General features: G+C 48.2%; 1 protein-coding gene across 4 annotated transcripts in view; it reads left to right on the top strand.

Annotated features, from left to right (window-relative positions):
- AGAP1 (ArfGAP with GTPase domain, ankyrin repeat and PH domain 1) overlaps positions 1–20,788 on the top strand; it is a 559,767-nt gene that overhangs the window by 412,160 nt on the left and 126,819 nt on the right. For all 4 annotated transcript variants that reach the window (XM_046643545.1, XM_046643543.1, XM_046643544.1 and 1 more), the window contains one exon: positions 16,576–16,737. In XM_046643545.1, the coding sequence (XP_046499501.1) occupies positions 16,576–16,737 (162 nt within the window). The remainder of the gene's footprint in view (positions 1–16,575; positions 16,738–20,788) is intronic.

Raw genomic sequence — 20,788 nt, 5'->3', positions numbered from 1 at the left:
CTCACATCCTAGATGATCCGAATCTGGGTTTCAGATACGTCACCCCAGGCTGCCTGCCGGTCCCTTCATGGACTGGGTAGTTTTTACCCCATCAAAACTTAGAGCTTGCCAAAGTAGGAAACTGTCAGGCTCTTTTGCAAGAAGGAGAAATCTTAACTACAGATTTGGGGTAGAGACAAAGGAGTCCACTCTGATCTACTCATTTGCCCTCTGGTTTGGGGAAGCTACTGTCATCCTACCTGCTACATATACGTGACCTGGTAAATATTTTAGATACAGTTTTTTAATAGTGTAGTCAAAAGAGAAAGGCCATTAGCCTCATCTTCTTATTAATGCCACACCAGATTGATTCCAATATTTAATGTACAGATGATCTTAATGTCTCAACTTCTTTATTCAAATGAATTGCTGCAGCCGCGCTCACCTGCCGCTAGTTAGAGACCTGAGTGGGTTGATAATGTCTAGTTTTCAGGCAGAGGAAGTTAGAGGTTAACCCCAGCCTTGGAATGTACATAAAGTATGTATCGCAGTCATTAGTCGTTAGCAGCAGGTTAGCAAAATTCTAGAACAGCAGGAAAGAGAAATATTCCCTTTTCAGTGGCTGTTGAAGAAGTCATCTAACACTTAAAACATAAAATTCATAGGACAAATCCTCACATTTAAGTATGGGACCTTTTTTTTTTCCCCTATATTTTTCTCAAAAGCGTTTATTTTGTTAAAAGGTTATACAGGTACAAAGCAGATACCCAGAGCAGCTCATGATGCGAGTTTAGGTAAATGTATTTTGAGCACTTCACGTCAATATGTAGCGATATAGCTTTACAAGTGGATTAATCTGTTAGGTTTTTATGCTGTTAATCGTATCTCTTTTTTAAACCTGTAATATCTTTCTGTTCTGTTTGCTGCTATTTCCCTAGGGCCCAAAACAGTGCCCCCCACAAAGCAGGCGTTGGGTGGGTGTTTGTCGAATCAGTAGATATCTCGTGTCTGTGTGCACGCAACACATGCGTATGCACGCGCATGCCCTCCCTGGAGCATGTCAAGGTCATGCTCCTCTAAATAATGAGCTTCATCACCTGTGGCCCTCGGTGGGTGCAGTTTGCCCTCCTCCAGCTCCAGAACTTCCTGTGGGAGACCATCATGGATGGATTACCAATGGAAATGAACCCTTTAAAGCTTCCCCATGAGCTGAGTGGCTCAAGGAGCAAGCGAGTCCACTCAGTAACCACAAGCCCCTTGACTGGGCCAATTGTTAGGGCCCAGGTGTGGCGGAAAGGAATGGAGTTTCTGAGGCCTGCAGGACCTCTCTTTCAAGTGGCCCGCCTTCTGTTTGAGGCATCTGATACCACGGTGCTATCACTCCCCTCTCTGGTTGGCTTGCCACCCACCATCAATAAAGGCTTGGGAACCACAAGGCTCCCCTTTCATAATCAAACCTCCTGTCCCATGGTTTAGGAAACAGTAGTGAAATCACACAGAGCAAGAAGTTTTTCAAGTATTATTTTAAGTGTTGAGAACGTATCATTTCTTTGACTTCGCAAATTAGCATTTGATTTTGTCCCCAAAAAACCCACTGTTGACCTCAGATATAACAAAACGTTACATGTGATACCCGAGGGAAATCGAGATCTCTGTAAAAAGTAGACATAATTTATCATCTTCATATGGTAATAATTTATCCTCTAAAGTGGTCAAAACTGTAAGGATATTTCATACAGATTTTTTAGCTAGCATTTAAATATATAATTATAGATACACTGGATTTTTGTTTCCTCCAACATTCAAAGACTTTACTCACATTTATGTTCTTTCTACTACAGTTTGCATCTTGGTGCATTTCTTTTTTCAAAAGCCTTTTTTTTAAAAAAAAAAAAAAACAATTTTTTTTTTTTTTGAGGAAGATTAGCCCTGAGCTAACTACTGCCAGTCCTCCTCTTTTTGCTGAGGAAGCCCGGCCCTGAGCTAACATCTGTGCCCATCTTCCTCTGCTTTATATGTGGGACTCCTACCACAGCATGGCGTGCCAAGCGGTGCCACGTCCACACCGGGGATCCGAACCGGTGAACCCCGGGCCTCCGAAAAGTGGAACGTGTGAACTTAACCGCTGCGCCACCGGGCCGGCCCCCTGAAAAGCCTTTTGAATGAGCACTTGTTTTTGTTTAGTGCCCACTGGCTCCTAGGCACATACAGAGGCACATACCACGTAAGAGGACACCCCCGCAGAACCAAAGCATAGCACTCAGACGGTGACGAAAGGGGACAGTGTCATGAGGGCGCTGAGAAGAGGACAGCCTCCTCCGCATGGGGGGCCAGGGAGGACTTCATGGTGAGGGTCTCTGGGCCCTCCTTGCCCTGCTGCTGCAGGCATCCAGCTGTCTGCTGTCGGCACTGTAGTTGGTCCAACTTTAATTGTGGCATATCTAAAAGTATATCTCAAGATCCTCTCTAATAGTTATCAGAACTTTTCCCCCTAAATTTATGATCTTCTTTTGCCATCAGTAGCGTATGTTTTTTGCGTCGCAGTTCCGTGCTGCGAGTCCTTAGTGTCAACTTGTAGGATGATTGTTTTAAAAGCCTTGATTGCCCACTGCAGCTACGTTTGCATGGTTTTCAGGATTAAGGGAGGCCAGAAGCCTGCCAGTGACTCTCCACCCTCTGAGCTTCATTTTTGTCCACAGCACTTATCAGCCCTCTAATGTGTGTGTGTGAGTGTGTCTGTATGTGACTATGTACATGAGTTGTGTGTGTGTGTGTGTATTTATTGATAACATCTCCCCAGTAGAATGTAAGCCATTGAGGACAGGAGCTGTGTTTTACTTACCTCTGTGGTTACAGCGCTAGAAGAGGGTCTGACACTGGTGAGTGAGTCTGTCCTTTAGTCGGTCAATTGTTCTCGCACCACACTGAGCACATGGTCAAAGCACCATGTTGTGCTGCATCCTCTTGGTTCGCTTTGGCGCGTGACAGGAAGGGAGGAGTTGGGATGGCCCTTGGCCTGTGCAGCCAGGTGGGGAGAGTCGCTGTTGACCAAGGTGGATAGGGAGCAGGTTTGGGGTGTGGCAGGCCATGAGCAGGTGTTCAGGAGAGCTGTTTTGCCCATTTTACATGAAGAAATTGAGGCTAAAAAGAGATGAATTACCCAAAACCACGCTGCCAGGTGGCCAGGCTGGGATTTCAAACTGTCTTTCGGATTCTACTGCTCTGCTGGCTCCTTTTCATGGAACCCACGTGTGCTTCTCTCCCTGCCGTCCATCTCCTTCCTCTTATGTGACTTGATGTTGGCCATGCTGAGAACCGTGGACTTACTTATCAGGAGGTGGGCAGGGTAGGAGCCGAAATGCGAGTCGGCCAACAGACAGCATCCAGGCTTGAAAGATGTGATGGTTTGTTGACCTCACTCGCTGCTGGTGGGAAAGGCACAGAACTTCCAGAAGTGATTTTAGCAGTCTGTATCCAGAGCCCCACAAATACTCATTTTCTTGGACTCATCTTGAAAACTGTCCTGATGTAATAATTCCAAATATTAAAAAGATATGCCAAAGTATGGCTTTATGGTCAAAAATTTGAAATCCATCTAAGCAGTAGGGAAATAACTAACAAACTGAGGCACATTCTGCTCTTTATGAGGTTAAAAAAAAAAATCCAATTATTTACCTTTTTGACATTTGACCCTGGAGCAATGGGATGATATGTCACAACCAAATTACCTCTTTTTTCCGTCTGGGCTTCTGGGTATCAGGTTTTCTTAAAGCTGGGGACACCATCGCTCTACTTTTTCAAACCACATGATGTCAGTAGATTAAGAGCAGGGATGTGCCATGAAGAAGCAGCCTTGTTTTGGTGTGTTTCTGGACCTTGAGCGGAATGAACCGGCTGAATATGTTCAGGACCCTGGACAGAGCCCTCTCTGGCTTTGCCTAGCTAGGGCCAGCCTTCCCTACCTCACAAGAGGACATCTTCTTGTGCTGGTTGGTAATTTGACTCCATGTGACTTCCAACAGAAACAGCTAGGTTTCTAAAGATGGGAAATGTACGTTATCAAAGAGGGATCATACGTTTAATTAACTTCCCTATTTAATTAAGTTTTCTCCTAGACATGCTCAGCCTTTCCCCAGCCTGCTCAGCCAGTGGAGCCTCCCGCTGAAACAGAATCTCTTTGTAATTTAGCAGCCCTAAGCACCAAACTTGAGAAATGGTTGTGGCTGATTATGTAAAAAGAGATGAGGCTGCAGAGACAGGGATTTCTTGAAATGATTTCATTCTCACCTAACAGTACGGCTCAGAGTCCTTTACGGTTTTTGGAGTATGCTGGATTAGTTTAAACTGTGTGCAACTTGCATCCAGCTAAAAATCCGCTAGAGAACAGTTTGATTTTCCACGCTTAAATATAAAATGGTGACTTGTAACCCCCTGACACGTTCCTTCCTGGCATGTTCCCACTCTGACTTCCTGAGGTTTCTGCTTCACTTGACCACACTACATGTTCTTTCTTTCATCCCCCAAAATAAGATGATGGTACTCAGTGCAAGCTGGCCATCGGGAGCCTGAGAAAAAACTAAAGGGACTCGAGGATGCCATTCCAAAGCCTGCCGTAGTGGGCAAGAAGGGGGAGATGAAAAGATGATGATGGCACAAAGTGAACGGCGCGTGCCAAGAAGTCAGAGAGTAGAGAAATGTGACTTGGGGGGGAGGGGACATAAACTTGAGAAGAATGAGGCTGTGACACCCACCGGCATGTGCTGTGCTCCGTGGCACAGGCAGGAGGCTGACACAACTCCCTTGGAGAAGGACAGAAGGTTCCAGGGTTCACCATTGGTCTGAGGCATAGAGCCAGGTCCTAGCAGGTGACTGGAGGCTCAGGCAGCCACATCACCCCCTTTCAAACTCAGCTTTGTGGCCCAAGTCTTGTGAACAGCCTTTTGCTTAAGTTTCCGAGTGTCCTCAGGCCCCCTCCTGACCCTCCGCTCTGACACCATCCCTACATCTGGCCAGACTGCCCAGTGTCTTTTTTGTCATCCTTATTTGATTGCTTTGTAACATTTAACACAATGACCACACTCTGTTTTTTTCTTTTTTAAAAAAACAGCTTCATGAAGATAGAACTGACATCACATACCCTTCCTCTATTTAAAGTGTACAGTCGATAGTTTTAGTATATTCACAGATCTGTGCAACCATCGCCACAGTCAGTTTTAGAACATTTCATCCCCTCGAAAAGAAATCCGAGCCAGTCCTGGGGATCTAGTGGTTAAGATTCGGGGCTGTTGCTGCCACCGCCCGGGTTCGTTTCCCAGTCGAGGACCCACACCACTCGTCTGTCAGTTAAATACTGTGGCAGTGGCAGTGCACACAGAACTAAACTAACAACTAGGAAACACAACCGTGCACTGAAGCTTTTAAAAAAGAATAAAGGAAACCCTGTACCCTAATTAGGGATCAGAATTTGTGCCTTTTTTTTTTTTAAGGCTTTACAAGCCTATTTCAGTAAGTAAGGGCTTCATGTAAATGAAGATCAAATTTCCTGAATTCTAGTTGATTCGGCTTCATTTACAGAGACATCTTGGTGAAACTGAACGCGGCCGGGTAGGAAACGCTCTCCCCCATATTTTCTCTCCGTTCTGGCCCCTCCTATTGTCATCCTTTCCTCCCCACTTTTGTAACTCAGTCCAGCACCGTGTTATCTCTTCCTTTCCCCCAACACCTGTCATCTTCCTCGACCCCCCATCGTGTCCCCGCTGCCCCTTCTTCTGACACCGCGCACCTCTGTGTGAGCGCCGTGTGCGGCAAAGGGGGACCGGACAATGTGCGCGTCTCTGAAACATCTTCAGAGATGGGGATTCAAGTAAACCTCCTCCTGTTGAAAGCCCCCGTCAAAGGGCCTGTGCGATGGGGCGAGGTTTTGAACTTCACTTCACACTCACCTTTCAACAGAGGCCGGGATGTTGTGGTTTCCTTGGATGGCAGAGGTGGCCTGTTCTTTATTTACCAGCCAGCACATCTCTCTGAGCTTTCGAGAGAATAGAGCCCTTATTAAAGATCCAAATGAGCTCTAGATGGCCGGCCTTGTTTCAAAGGAAACGGGTTTTAATTTATCAGCTCCTAGGATGACCTCATCTTGAGTTTTCAGAAGGTCTCACCCCTCAATTGGTCCCCCCACCACCGCCGACACCAACAGATAGCCCTGTCTTTGATCATTTTGAATTCTTTTAATACTAAAAAATGATTTTTAGCAATGTGTTGTTCCTGATACTGCCAAATGAGTAAATTAGGGTATATGGGAAAGCGAAAAAGAAAGGAGGGCTAATGTGCATACCCCTATCCTTTTCCTTTTTTTTTTTTAATGGGGATGCATGCTTATGAATATAGCATCTTAAAGCATTTTGTATCTTTAATCAACACATAGGAAATTAACAGTGAGCCGGCCTTCAGGACCATTAGCAGCTCCTCCAGACAGTGTGGGTGTCTCCCTGCAGCAAATGCTTGGTGTCCCCCCTCCATTTCAAGCCTGCCAAGGAAGAGTGGCGGGAGGTGTCCCTCCGGAGTGCCCACCGCTCCCTGAAATACAGACTCCAGAGTCTGAGGAAAGGCCTGGCCTCTGACCTTGATGGGGGCTGGGGAGGTGCATTGGGAGGGCCAACAGCAATAGTCACAGCAGTAATAGTTGTTGCAATCATAACGGTTGCAAGGATGCACGGCTCCATTCCAGCACGGCGCAGAAGGACTCCTCCCCCTACAGGTACATTTCAAGACGCTTGGGAACAGCAGGGGCCATGGGAAGCACACACACGGGGCCCGGCCTATTTGAATATCAGCCAGGATATCAAAACCCTGTCCGCACACCTGGCAGTGACGCCTCTCACCGAAGTCAGCTCCTTGCAACAGTTCATCAAAAATGGGCTAGCTAATGATCGGCTGGGCAGATAATCGGAGGAGAGTTAATTGTAAGGTTCGATATGGCATCTTGTCAGCAGAGATAAGTTGTCACGTTTTCCACTTGAGCTGAAACTAAATGATTGTAAAATAAGTTATGAGTGTCCTTGGGCCTGTCTGCCGGAATGATAGCTAAGAATACATTCCTGGCCCATCAGTCTCAAGCAGGCTGCTTGATATTTATGCGAACGGAATGTTATTTTATTTCCCCTCTAGTCATGCTTGTCAGCTCTCCCAGTGAAAAGTGAAGCTGCTTCTTTGACTCATACTTCACGTACCGAAGCTCGGAGAGACTGCAGATTGTTATCATTATTGCTCGTATTATATATTTTTTGGGGTGTGCGTTGAACATTGATGCCCGATTGGGAAGAACTAATGGCCGACATTGAGTGCGCAGGATGGCGGTGGACCGGCCCATCCCGGCTCAGCGCCACGCGTCTCTGGGACTCCACGACCCTCCGTCAACGCCGGTTTAGATGCGGAGTAATGAGGCGCTTGCTTTTTTAATTTGGCGTGCCTTTTTTCTCTTCGCCTCTCCCCTCCCATGTTTAACGCTGTCGACCGCCAGCGTCTGTCCCCGTGCCCAGTAATTGATACAAAATAAAATGCGTTATCTGTATTCAGTCGGGAGGAGCCGATGGCGTTTCGTGGGCTGCGGCTGGAGCTCATTTACAGCGTCTGAGGCCGGGCTTTCGTGCCTCTTCCTTTGAGAGGTACCTTGGCAGGCTGGAGGAGTCGTCGGAAATGGGAAAGCACAGCATGGGAGCCGGGAACGCTTTGATTGCTCATATTTTAAACCAGGGGAATGTTAAACAACTTCTCTCGAAGGGAAGTTCTCGAGGCCTAGAAGCCCAGGGCATTAATATACCAGCACCAGGGCTCAGTACCCAGTTCACTAGAAACTGAAGCTGTTTCCACAGGCTCCCCCAAGCCTGGAGAACAGGCAGGGCCTGCCGGAGTCCTGTCTCCCGTCCCGGCCTCCCTGACCGTGGGCCCTGCCCCTCCCTGACCTCTGTCATCATTCGCCACCGTGATCACCTTCTTGTGGCACAGTGGTGGCTCCGCCGTGTTGTTGGCGCTTCTGCTGCCCCAGTCAGGCCGCCTGGTCCTGGCACCTGGAGCCTCCTCTTGCTGCAGGAGCACTTCTTGCATTGGCAGCTGCCTGTGCTCGCCCAGCCGTCCACTCCTGAGCTGTACCTGCTTCCCGTGACCCTACCCCAGGACACGTGGTTTCCCAGGTACTTGTGTGCCTGCTTAGCCCACCCACCGTAGACGCCCACCCTCACAATGGTTACAGTGCCAGCGCTTGTCCTTCCTCCAGCAAGAAACTTGGAATCACATTTCCAGGGCCTGGGCTGTGGATTATTGGAGCACTGACATGGAGAGGCAGAAGACAGTGGAAAGGGGTGGGGGCTCCACCCTCACCTGCAGGATGACCTGGGAAGTCACTGCCCAGCTTGTCATCTCTAAACCGGGACGAGGACAGTTCTCCGGGTGGGCCCTTGGCCCTGTGAGCAGCAAATCAGGCAGTGGACGGGAGTGCTTTGTGGATCCCGAGGAGCTCCGTGCACATCACTGACTTTATGCATACTCCTCCTTGTCTGAGAAAGAATTGACGGGGCTTACATGCCAGTCCTGCTTTCTGTTTCCATAATTGTGATTGTTGCTTTTTTATTGTATGACGACACTGTGTCAGCTTAAAAGCTCGCCTTTCTTCCTCTCCCCCTCCCTCCCTCCAGTGGCCACATCAGGGCTCGTGTTTCACATTTTCTCTTCTCCTCCCCTCCTCGCCCTGCTCCAGGGTCTTCTCCTGACTCAGTTTTACCTTTGTCTCCCTGTTACTCTCACTCTCAAGGTTCCAATGGCCCCAGCAGAGGTCCCAGAGTCACAGTCCTATGGCTCAGGGATGCCATAGGGCCGGTGTGGCTGTGCTCACCCTGGTGAAGGTAGTCGTGCACACGGTCCCTCAACTTCCTTCTCTCTGCATGTAGGCAGCCTCTGGTTACATACGTTTACATGCATGCAATTGACATGCTCACTATAGGCGTGATTCCCCCTCTTGATCCTCTATCGAGTAGTATCACCCAAGAAAAATCATCTTCCATAAAGGCGTCAAGCAAGAAAGGAGATAGGCTTTCTTTCACTCATTAGAAATGCGCTCTGTGGGGACAGCGATATTTGCCCTTTTTCTCTCAGCATCCCGGGCGCCGGGACAGAGCTGGCTCACAGGGCAGAGTGCTCATGAAGTGCGTGTGGTGGATATGAGGTGTCTTTCAAGGGAGATGCTTTCGCAGTGTGAATAGAGTTTATTCATGGTCTAGTTGCTCACCCAAAAATAGGTTCCAAACCATCAAAAACTTACACGGCTGTGGTCTGAGGGCAGCACACTTGTGGTTAGTTTCAAAACGGGGTTGCAAAGTTGGTAGCTTTTCTGTATTATACACCAAAAAGCAGCACCATCCACCTGTGTGAGCGCCTCTCAAAGAGAGACCAGCTCTTTATAAAACGTGAGTCTACACATATGCCTGGAACCCCCGTTTTCATCCTGAATGTGTCTCCGCTGTGTCCTGGTGAAGAGTTTGAACAGGGGCCCCTTCCTAAGGCTTGTGCTCTCATGGGGAAGGCTTCTAGGTAGCAAGGAAACATGCACAGGGGAGGTAGGGTCACCATGTGGTGAGTGCCATCTCTCAATGAGGCGGGGAGGGGCTGGACATGAGGCAGCTGTGGGCGATGGCCAGAATGGGGACCCCCAAGAGGGGCTCCCTCATTTGCTTTCTAGGACCCCAACATCCTAGTTTCCACCCTACTTGGCTAGCCTAAAGCCTCACCATGGCTTCTCAGGGAAGGGGGGGAGCCATGAACTGTGTGGGGTACTGCTGAGACTAATGCAATCCTGTTGGGACTTGTCCACTATGAGGCAGGGGCGGGGGCACTGGTGGCCTCAGCAGGGGCATGGCAGCGGCTGGTGGGATGCGAGCCGGAATGGAGTGGGGTCAGGCATGGACAGCTGTGACCAGGCACAGGCGGCAAGGAGGGGAAAGGCTGTGGGGGAGCTTTGCTTTAAAGAGGAGCAGAAATGAGTTGGAAGCTGGGTGAGGGCGTGGGGTCAGGGAGGGTTTGTTAGAGATGGGAGATAAAATCACCTTTGATGAGGCCAGAGAGGGTGTGATTGCTGGGGGCAGCCACTCCTAAGCAGACGGCGGAATCCAGTTCATTGGGAGGAGGGGGCGAGGGTGCTTTCATGGGGCAGGACAAGGGAGGCCCCAAAGCCCATGGGGACCCGGGACAGGGACAGGAAGCAGGGTGCTCTCTTCTCATGGCTGCTTTTTTGTTTTCTGTCTTCAGGGAGATGAAAAGTGAGGTCCTCAGGTAGGGTGGAGAAGGTGTGATGTGGCGTGTTGGAGAACAGGGAATGGATTTACTCCAGGAATGTAGAGGATTGAAGGGCAGGCCAGAGGTTGGTCCCCTCTCCCCAGCTTTGGAGCCATAAAAGTAAAGGAGACCAGTCGGCTGGGGACTGTGTTCCTCCAGCCGAGCCTGAGTACAGGCATAGAGCAAGAGGAGGGTGGAAATTATCAGTCAAGTTGGGGTGTCCTGGTCAGGAAAGATGGAGGGAGAAGGACATCGAAGGCAGAGTCTGAGCTGTGCGTGATGTCCCGACAGGGTAAGGGGAGAAATGGGACAAGAAGCAGATGCTAGTCGGTAAAGACTGCATGGGTCAGTAGGTGAGCTCTCGGAGGCGGATCCTAGTGTAAGTGAGCTGAGGCGACAGGACGTGGGCGAGGGCATGGAAGGCAAAAATAAGACCCACAGGGGCCGGTTCCTGCTGGTGGCGGGCCTGGGTTAGGACTGTGAGAGAGGGTACTGAGGCAGAGGGAAGGAAAGGGCTTCTCAAGGAGAAAGCAGAGCCCAAGAGGTCGGGACCTGGAGGGAGCACCCAGGAGGAGCTGGACGTCATCACCAGTGAGGATGGGGTGAGCTGCTGCTGAAGTAGACAGGGATGAAGGGGCGTAACCAGGAGTCAGCAGGCAGTGAGCGGGGTGGTGAGGGTGTACGCTTCAGAGGGGCTGGGCTTGAGGGTGGAGGAGCGGTCTGCAGATGGCAGGGAGAGCAGAGAGGACGCCTGGCCCACCTGCATGCCATGTGGTGTGTGAGGGTGGGATTCGCAGTGCCGTCCCCTGGGAGGTGTGTCCCCAGGGGAGAGCCAGGTCTCAGTGCCAGGTGTAGCAAGCGTTCTGAGGTTACCCATGTGAGGGAGTTTGCACTGACAGACCGTCATTCCAGAGGAGGCGTTTGACAGGTTGACGAAGACTAGAAAAACAATGCTGATTCTGCAGCTTTCTCACCATTGGCGTTTTAGAGCAGATGAGTCTTTGTCACAGGGACTGTCCTGTGTGTTGAAGGATATTTTTCAGCATCTCTGGCTTCTACCCACTATATGCCTGTGGTGCCTCCACCCCTGTCAGTCCAATAACCAAAAATAGCTCCAGACATTGACAGATGTTCCTGGGCCTGGGTTCCCAGTTGCAAGTCAGTGGACTAGTGGAAATACAGAGCCGTGTGGGATAGAGGGACTGGTGTTGAAGGATGCCAAGGGCAAGGAGGCTGTAAGGTGCTGATGTGATTGGCACTGCTGGTCCCTCAGGGGAAGGAGGGTGTCGTTACTTCTAAGTATTTCCTTCTTAAGATTGCCACTTAGCTACCTGCTTCAAGTGAGCCAGGAATTTCTCCTGGAACGACACATATTCCAAGATACTCAGAAAACTTGGAAATGAGATTGCCATGTCCCTGTCACTTACTTTGGAAAAAGTGTTCTCCGGCTGAAAGGGAAGGAGATGTCTAGAAACAGACATCATTGTGGTTTCCAGAAAGGTGAATTCTGAGCCGTATACCAGTGAGTTTAAGGTCTATCCCAGTAAGATTCTGAATTAGATTGTTAAAGGAATGCTTTGTGTTTATATAGAAAAGAAAATTTAATTGTGATTTAGTTGAATCAAGATAGTTTATTAAGGGGGCTGGCCCCGTGGCCGAGTGGTTGAGTTCGCGCGCTCCGCTGCAGGCGGCCCAGTGTTTCGTCGGTTCGAATCCTGGGCGCGGACATGGCACTGCTCGTCAGACCACGCTGAGGCAGCGTCCCACGTGCTACAACTAGAGGAACCCACAACGAAGAATACACAACTATGTACCGGGGGGCTTTGGGGAGAAAAAGGAAAAAATAAAATCTTTAAAAAAAAAAAAAAAAAAAAAAGATAGTTTATTAAGGAGAAGAAATATTAAATGTATTTCCCTTTATTGTTTTAAAATTGTCAAAAATATGTGCAAGTTGGGTACCCGTCTAGCTTTCAACAAAGTATTTAACAAGATCGGTCCATAGTTTCTTTATAGGCAAGGTCAAAGGTATATGAGTTGGATGCAAGGACAGTATGATGTATCTTGGTCTTGTTCAGTGATCACTCTCAGAAGCTTCCAGATGCAGAGTGGTGAATCTGAAAGTCTGAGTCTCGGTCTTGACCCCATCCTGTTCAATATCTTTGTCATTGACTTGGATGGATATACAAGGCTGCATGCTCAGAACAGCCAAGAATAGCTGAGACAACTGTGAAGGGTAGCAAAGCTCAGGGACTTGCCCTGCCATATGAGGTACCAAGATGACTGAGCCATAGCATTGAAGAGCATGTGCTGTTGGAACACAGATGGATGAAAAGAGTATTGGGAAAGAATAAAGAGCCCAGAAACAGAGCCATCACCCCTATGGAAGCCGTTATATAACTTTATAGCTTATGTGTATATTCTGGGTATCTTAAAAAGAGATATTGGTACGTGCCTTAAGAAAGAACCGCTGGATAATGGAAGGGAGCCGAGGATGTTTATGTTATAATGGTGCAAGCACTGTGTGCTCAGCATTGTCCAGCTCACCGTGGGGGGAAATGAGCGTGCAAGTGAGCTCCAGATAACTGACAGACAGCCGTGTACAGAAAGCCCCAACTTGAGGACCAGTAAGAGTTCAGAGATGAGAATTGTTGGTTTAGGAGAGAACGTTACAGCAATGGAGTGACGTAAGGATTCAGACGCGTTGTTGGGAAAGAACATGGTGCAGTGAATTGAACGGATACCCGAGGGGCAGAGTGACATAATGAAATGCCCGCCCTGCTGCCGTGGAGAGCGGTTGTCTTTGCTGTTCTCCTCATCTGCCCCGTGATTGGAGTGTAGCTCAGTGAGGATGGGCACAGTCCTCGTGAGCATTGTCTTCCCATGGTCCGATGCCATGCCTGACACAGGATGGGTTCTTAACACCTAATAGACAGAGAGGATGCAGCCAGAGGGTAGAGACCTTTAAAACCTGGGCAGAAAATATTTGAAAGGAGCAAAAATATTCATTATAAGGTTCAAGCATCAGATAACATGTAAAAGGGTTGCTTTAGGGTCAGCTAACGATCTTAGGGTCCCTAGACCCCCTTAGCAACATCAGGCAGCTTCTGAGCCATCAGAAATTGTGTGCAAATATTGATTAGACTAGCCCTTTCTTTTTGGTAGTTACAGTTTTCATCTGATATTCAGTGGGATCTAGGATTTTAAAAAGATGGATAAGAATCGCTACTTTAGAAAATTAGTTTTGTAAAAGATGGGGACAACTTACAAGGTGAAAAGCTAGGGGGCCAGCCTGGTGGTGCAGGGATTAAGTTTGGACGTTCTGCTTTGGCGGCCCGCGTTCGGATCCTGGGTGCAGACCTACTCACGGCTTGTCAGGCCATGCTGTGGCAGGCGTCCCACATATAAAGTAGAGGAAGATGGGCATGGATGTTAGCTCACGGCCAGTCTTCCTCAGCAAAAAGAGGAGGATTGGCAGCAGATGTTAGCTCAGAGTTAATCTTCCTCAAAACAAAAGGTGAAAAACTGAAAGGAGAGAGACCTCCTGGAGTTGGCCACAGTCCAGGCCTGGGGGGTTAGGACCAGACCACGGGTGAGTGTGGCTTAAATAGAGATCAGGCAGCCAGCTGGAAAGGCTGTGCAAGAAAAGAAATGGTGACTGTGAATAAAGATTCATCCTGGAGTCCCAGCCTCCACAAGGCAGAGGCTGTGTCTTACTTAAACTTGTATTCCCTCCTGAAACAGCCACAAAACCAGCCAACAAGGGCTCAGGACTGTTCGCTGCACGTGGGTAAAGTCACCCAAGAGGTTTGCCGGATGTCCGGCCTCGGAGGATGGGAGTCTGGTAGAAATGGAAGCGTGTCAGTTTCAGGGGAGAAAAAGTGGCCGGACACTGAGTTGTCACAGTTCCTGCAACTCCTTAAAGTGGTGAATGGTATTTCAGCAGCATTTTGTGAGCAAGTGTCCACCCACAAAGAGTGGACCCTGTTGACATGGTCTAGGGGTCAGTGCCATGGGGTGCTGCCCAGGTTCTCCTGCAGCAGCTTTGGGGTATCTCCCCCCACCCCTCCCAGGAGGGGTTCCCCACCTTTCCTCCACATGTGATGGGTACATGGGAAGGAGGTAGACCCTTTGCACCATGCAAGGATGGGCAAGGGGTCACTGGTCCTAGGATGTCAGGAAGTTGCATCCCAGGGCATTTTTGGAACCATATATCTATCTTAAAAAATACTGTAATTTGTATATTTTTACATTTCTCAATATATGATAAAATTTTCTAGAACTTCACAAAATGAAACTGCTTTAAATTCAGCTTGATTTCAAGGATCTTTAAATTTGAAATCATGTCATTCTTCTGCTCAAAACCCTGTAGCCGGTCCCCATTCCCTCAGAGTAAAGCCGGGGTCCTTATAGTGGCCTCGGAGCCCCTGCAGCAGAGCCCTTCCTCTCTGCCATGCTGTTCCCTACGACCGTCCCCACCAGCCCCAGCCACTCGCCTTCTTTCTGTTTCTGAAACCCACCAAGGCTTGCTTCCATCTTAGGACCAGGTTCTGGCTATTTCCTTCTCCCCCGGTCATCCACCTGCTCACTCCTTTACTGTCTTCAAGCCTTGGCTCAGTTGTCACCTTCTCAGCAAGACCTGCCCCGTCCACCCTATTTCAAGTGTCCCCTCACTTCTGCCACCACCTCCCCAACTTCCAAGCCTCCATGTGCTCCTTTTCTCTCTCATAACGCTCACCACCTGCTGACGTACTCTGGGTTGTGGCCCAGCTGCCGTGTAAGTGCCACTCACACCGGAATCTTTCTGTTTTTCTCAGTGATGGATCCCAAGCATCTCGAAAAGTGGCTGGCCCACAGTAGGTGCTTAAAAAATATTAGTTGGATGAATGATGTATATGACACAGAACTCTGTCTTTTTAGTTGCAACGATGCTGAATCATGAAATAAAGAATTCTTGGGGCTGGCCCCGTGGCCGAGTGGTAAAGTTCGCGCGCTCCGCTGCAGGCAGCCCAGTGTTTCGTTGGCTCGAATCCTGGGCGCGGACATGGCACTGCTCATCAAACCACGCTGAGGCAGCATCCCACATACCACAACTAGAAGGACCCACAACGAAGAATATACAACTATGTACTGGGGGGCTTTGGGGAGAAAAAGGAAAAAAAATAAAATCTTTAAAAAAAAATACAAAAGAATTCTTAAGACTTTGAAGGTGTTTGGAATGTGTTTCTTCATCACTTTTTCAGTGTAATTTTTTGTTCTGGCTGAATTACATGTTCATTCCATTCCTGGTCCTTTAGTACTATTTTGGTCCTCTCTTTGGTAAAGATAAAAATAGACAAAATATGGGCCGGCCTGGTGGCACAGTGGTTAAGTTCACATGTTCTGCTTAGGCGGCCTGGGGTTAGGTGGTTCGGATCCCAGGTGCAGACCTATGCACTGCTTGGCAAGCTATGCTGTGGCAAGCCTCCCACATATAAAGTAGAGGAAGATGAGCACAGATGTTAGCTCAGGGCCAGTCTTCCTCAGCAAAAAGAGGAGAATTGGCGGCAACTGTTAGCTCAGGGCTAATCTTCCTCAAAAAAATAAAAAATAAAAAAAAATAGACAAAATAAATTGAGAGTTTCACTGAGAGTGAATTTCACATTTGTGCACTGGTGTTAAAATTTTATAAGTAGCTTCAATGAGTCAAAGATTGGCAGGTCTGCTGTATCACTTCCAAATGCCATTGCTGGACATGGGTGAGAGAGAGAAATGGCGTGCCGGTTTTCACTCATAATAAACTGACGTAACAGCCATGTGGAATGTTGGGGTAGAAGAAAGAGAATCTGGAATACCTTTGTCCTGTGCGCACACAGAATCGCACCCATTTAAGAGGACCTTTTGTATGTACTCCTGAGTGTCTTTATTTCATTCCTAATGTCAAGGAATTATGGGAAGAGAAATAGAAACATGTAAAAAGTATGAACTCCCAATTTCCTTTTCCAGATCTCCCATCATGCAAAGTAGAGAACCTGAAATTCTCCAGCGCATAAAGACAATGCAGAAATAAGTGCCTGTTTTTGAATGGCGGGCACAATGGGGCGCCATGTGCAAGGGCCACCATGATCTTTTAAGAATGGATCCTCGAGGCCTCCGGTCCAGCAATCTCGTGACAGTGTATTATTTGTGGGGCTCTGTATGATATTGGAGGAACGTTGCTTTCGTATTTTTGCGAAAGTCTGCTCGTTTTAAGCGCTTAACCTTTGCGTTCTTTTGCCTTTTCCGGTCCGGTGGCAGACACGGGGCTGGGCGACTCGGTGTGCTCCAGCCCAAGTATCTCCAGTACCACCAGCCCCAAGCTCGACCCGCCCCCCTCCCCTCACGCCAACAGAAAGAAACACCGAAGGAAGAAAAGTACCAGCAACTTCAAAGCCGACGGGCTCTCTGGCACCGCTGAAGGTAAGGGTTCCCGGGGATCTGGGGGTGAGAGCCTGCGTTTCTGAAAGTTAACTTGTGTCACTCTAACTTGTGAAATCACGCACCCTTAGAAGCACAAATGCACCATAATCCAGGTCACTGCGTGTGCCTTCTGTTTACAGGGTGGTGCTAGAGGGCCCTCGGAGCCTTTTCATCGCTGCCTGATTCTCAAGATGGTTCAACCAAATCACTTGTCTTACCCTCAGGTAGTTGTCGCCTGGTGGATGGTAATGCTGGTCTCCCCATCACGTGCCTGGTGAACGTCTTTGGTCCTGTCCTCCTTTGGCAACCTGGGTCACCAGTGTCCCCTCCAACTGAGGTGTGCCGTGTTGTATTCCTCTAACAAAGACTGTCGCCTCTCCTAATTTAGGAATCTTCTCTGATCTTGGCTCATCTTATACCTAATAAGACAGCTGCCTCAGTTCTGACTTTCAGCAACATGTCATGATAAACACCCCTTCTGTTCGCATCCACAGACTCTGTTTTGTGGGCTCTATTAATATTCCACTTGTCACAGTTTGTCTTGACTCTGCTTTGACTTGTTGAGTCCTTAGTTTTAATTCTTAGTGATGGCCGGATGTGGTCTTTCCAAGTGGCTCCTTCAGATGGGTTTACATTTTTTTATTCCACAGATGCACGTGGAGATACACACACATGTTATGGGAGGGGGAATTATTGCAGTCGTAATAAACCAGTTAAAGAAATACTTCAAAGGAAAATTAAAATGGCAGAACATTGTTGTGAGACATGAATTATCATTTATGAGACCAATAATAGTAAAAGACTCTGTTTGCAACAAGGATTCCATATATGGCAGAACTTCCTCTCTAACGTTTGTATCCTTTTTCTTTCTCTATTCCTGCCGCCCTTTTTCTGAATACTCTGCTTGTTTGTTCAAAACTGTAAGTTGCGATGTTAGAGGAAGTACCCTGTTCCCTCCCAGTGTCCAAAGACGAGCCTGTAAACCCACGATGCATACGTTAGCAAGGGAGGGGCAGAGCTGATGGTGCATGCACTGCGTTGTTTGCGTGATTCTGTGAGCTGGGTGGCGGCGTGGTTCCACTGCGGGGAGACTGAGGCTCGGAGTATCGAGTAGCTTGCTGGGCTCTCCTGGTGGCCAAGCGGGGAAGAGTCTGAAAACCCTTCTTCGTCACCATGTTTCTTACCATTTGCCTCCCCTAGGCTTCCTGCTAACGAGTTTAGCCAATAAAAACCGATTTTCTCCTGTTATGATAAATGAGGATGATTTCGTTATATCAGCAGTGGTGAAAAATAATGATTATGGATCAAAGCACCACCCGAGATGCCACTGACCTTCCCTTTGGAAAAGGAATGGGCCACCCATGCTGAGCATTGATGAGAGTCCCTCAAACAACCGTTCAGCAGAGAGCACCCAGCTGGGCATGTGTGGCCACCCCTGCCCTGACGAGAGGTTTGGGGTAAAATCAGGAAGAAGATTGGCCTCCCGCCAGGACGTGTAACGTGAGCCACATGTACCCAGGGGGAGAGTAGGATTGCTTTAGGGTGAGACCTCACGCCCATTTCACAGATAAACATTGTATCATGTTTCCAATCAGTGACTTTTTTCAAAAGCACCACTAGGTGGAAGCTGATTATCAAGTCCACCTGCAACTACATTGTCGATACTTTATCCCACCCACATACTGACGTAGTGAAAACTCTCTGAACAAGATACAGCCTTAGAGGAAATTTGAAGCAATTATGTTTCGTTGGGCTGTTGGTTCAGACCAGTGTCCCAGGCGCCCATCAGTGAGTTTGAAGGAAGTTTGAGAAGTGACCATGAACCAGTTGGATGTCTATGATGTTTGCAGTCCACTTGCCGAGTGACTGGGATTGCACTGTGTGCTCCGAGCAATAGTGTATGACAAGGCTGAGCAGATCCTCAACCCTAAAACAACTATGGACTCTTTCATTAAAGAGCCATCCCACTGAGGCAGGGATGCAGACAGAAGGACAGACTCCCAGACGCCATAGAAACACCCAAATCAGAAGTCATGACGATGTCTCAAGCATGAGTGATGATAATGGTTGACATGTGTTCAGAAGTTCAAGGCCAGTGATCATAGAGGAAACCGCCCCTCACTTTCTAGTTAAGAGAATATTCTCTCTGTAGTACCAACAGCCATGACATCTTTCCCAGAGAAAATAAGACAATAAGTTCTCTATAAAAAGAAAATGTATCATTTTTCCCTAGGAAAAGTTACCTACCCAACTATGAATGAGTGATTTCTGTGAGACACACTATATTTCATTATATCTAAGGCATACTTTTTTTTCTCACATTTTATCATCTCTGAAGTCAGAATGCATCCTACAATTGAGGTCATTTTGGATTCAGTGATGTACACTATTTTTTTAATACTCTTATCAACTGTTAATCCAAAGTGTATTGCATCAACCATTGAAATTAAGCATTCTGTTCTTGAAATTAAAGCTAGTTGTGTATGTTTTATTTTTAGAGGGTGCTCTTTAAATTTCTATTTCTCTTTCCTGCGAGGCACAGTGACTGGTTATTGCCAGTGTATTGTCTACTGCCTGACCTTATGTTGAAAAGTCACAATTGTGGATATTAAAAGTTCTATAGAAGATATCCATCAAGTAATTGAATTGTCTGGCTTTTGACATACCCCGTTGGAACAAATGACTAGATTCAAATGTCTTTAGAGTATGGGAAAAGTAAAATTTCATTGGAAGTCAGCTACTTCAGTCAGGGTCCCAGGGAAGACATGGCACCCTCAAGCCGGGTCATGCGGGGAGCTTTCCATAGGGAGTATCTGCAGAGGCATGGGCAGGTGGGGGAAGAGGTAGAGGGATGGTGCAGAACCCCAGGGGTATAACAGAGAAAGGAGGGGCAGTTATTAGGACCCAGAGAGAGAGAAGGGGAAGTCCTCCAGTCAGGAGCTGTGGCCGTCAACAGAGGGACACATCCAACCTACGGTGACCTGGAAGGTGAAGGAGCCTAGAGGAAGCACCCTAACCTCACTCTCTTGCCTTCCTCGGGTCTCCTGCCCCCTGCCCCGCCCTGACCCAACCCACCAGAAGCCAAAGGGCATGAATGGTCCTGGCGCGGGCCACACAGGTCTGCCTCCAAGGGAAAGATGGAGAGAAGGTGGAGAGAAACCACTCAGGCCTTTCACGGTGCCTCCTACAGATCCCTGGGGAAGTCTGTGCCGCTGACCCTTTCATAAGTGCAGTAGATCAGAGCCCTTTAAGGGCAGGGGTTGTGCTGTCCTCCGATGTCCTCGGAGCCCACCTGAGGGAGTGGTCGGGGCTTCCCAAATGTGCTTCAGTGCGATTTTCCAGCCAAGTGCAAGACGGAGCCCAGCACACAGTCTTCCTAGACTCCAAGCCAGGCGCAGAGGTTCTGGCGCTGGGGATTTTTCCCATTTGCGGCATACTTGTTTAGAAAGGAGAAGCCAGAGGTATTTATCATTAGTATTTATGCTGCCTCAAAAGCCGGAACCACTCTGTCCACGTGGGGGCTCTTGGTTTGCCTGATGGATATGAGGACAGCCCTTCCGTGAGTTTCTCATGGCTCCGGCACTCGTTATATTCAATTATAGTACTTCTCTTCTGCTGAAGAACAATCATTAAATTCTACGCTGGACAGCCGAAGATGCTGTGACCTACCTTACGCAGAACAATCATTTTCTTATATTTACAACTTAAAATGAATGGAATGAATCTAGTAAATTATAGGAGCAGAAGCTGTGACTGAAGAATTCCTTATCTTTATAAATATTTCAAGTTCTGACCTGGTAATTTGATTGGCTCGTGAACATGATGAGTAAGAGAAGATGTCTGGACGATCAAGCCAGTCACTGGGCTTGTATATAATTCTTAGTAGCATTTAACGAGTCAAGGGGTCGGCCCGGTGGCGCAGCGGTTAAGTGTACACCTTCCGCTTCGGCCGCCCGGGGTTCGCTGGTTCGGATCCCGGGTGCGGACATGGCACCGCTTGGCAGGCCATGCTGTGGTAGGCGGCCCACATATAAAGTAGAGGAAGATGGGC

This window comes from Equus quagga, chromosome 17 (assembly GCF_021613505.1).
Source record: "Equus quagga isolate Etosha38 chromosome 17, UCLA_HA_Equagga_1.0, whole genome shotgun sequence".
Lineage (NCBI taxonomy): Eukaryota > Metazoa > Chordata > Mammalia > Perissodactyla > Equidae > Equus > Equus quagga.
The sequence above is the reverse complement of the archived record's forward strand: the minus strand, read 5'-3'. Positions and strand labels throughout refer to the sequence as shown.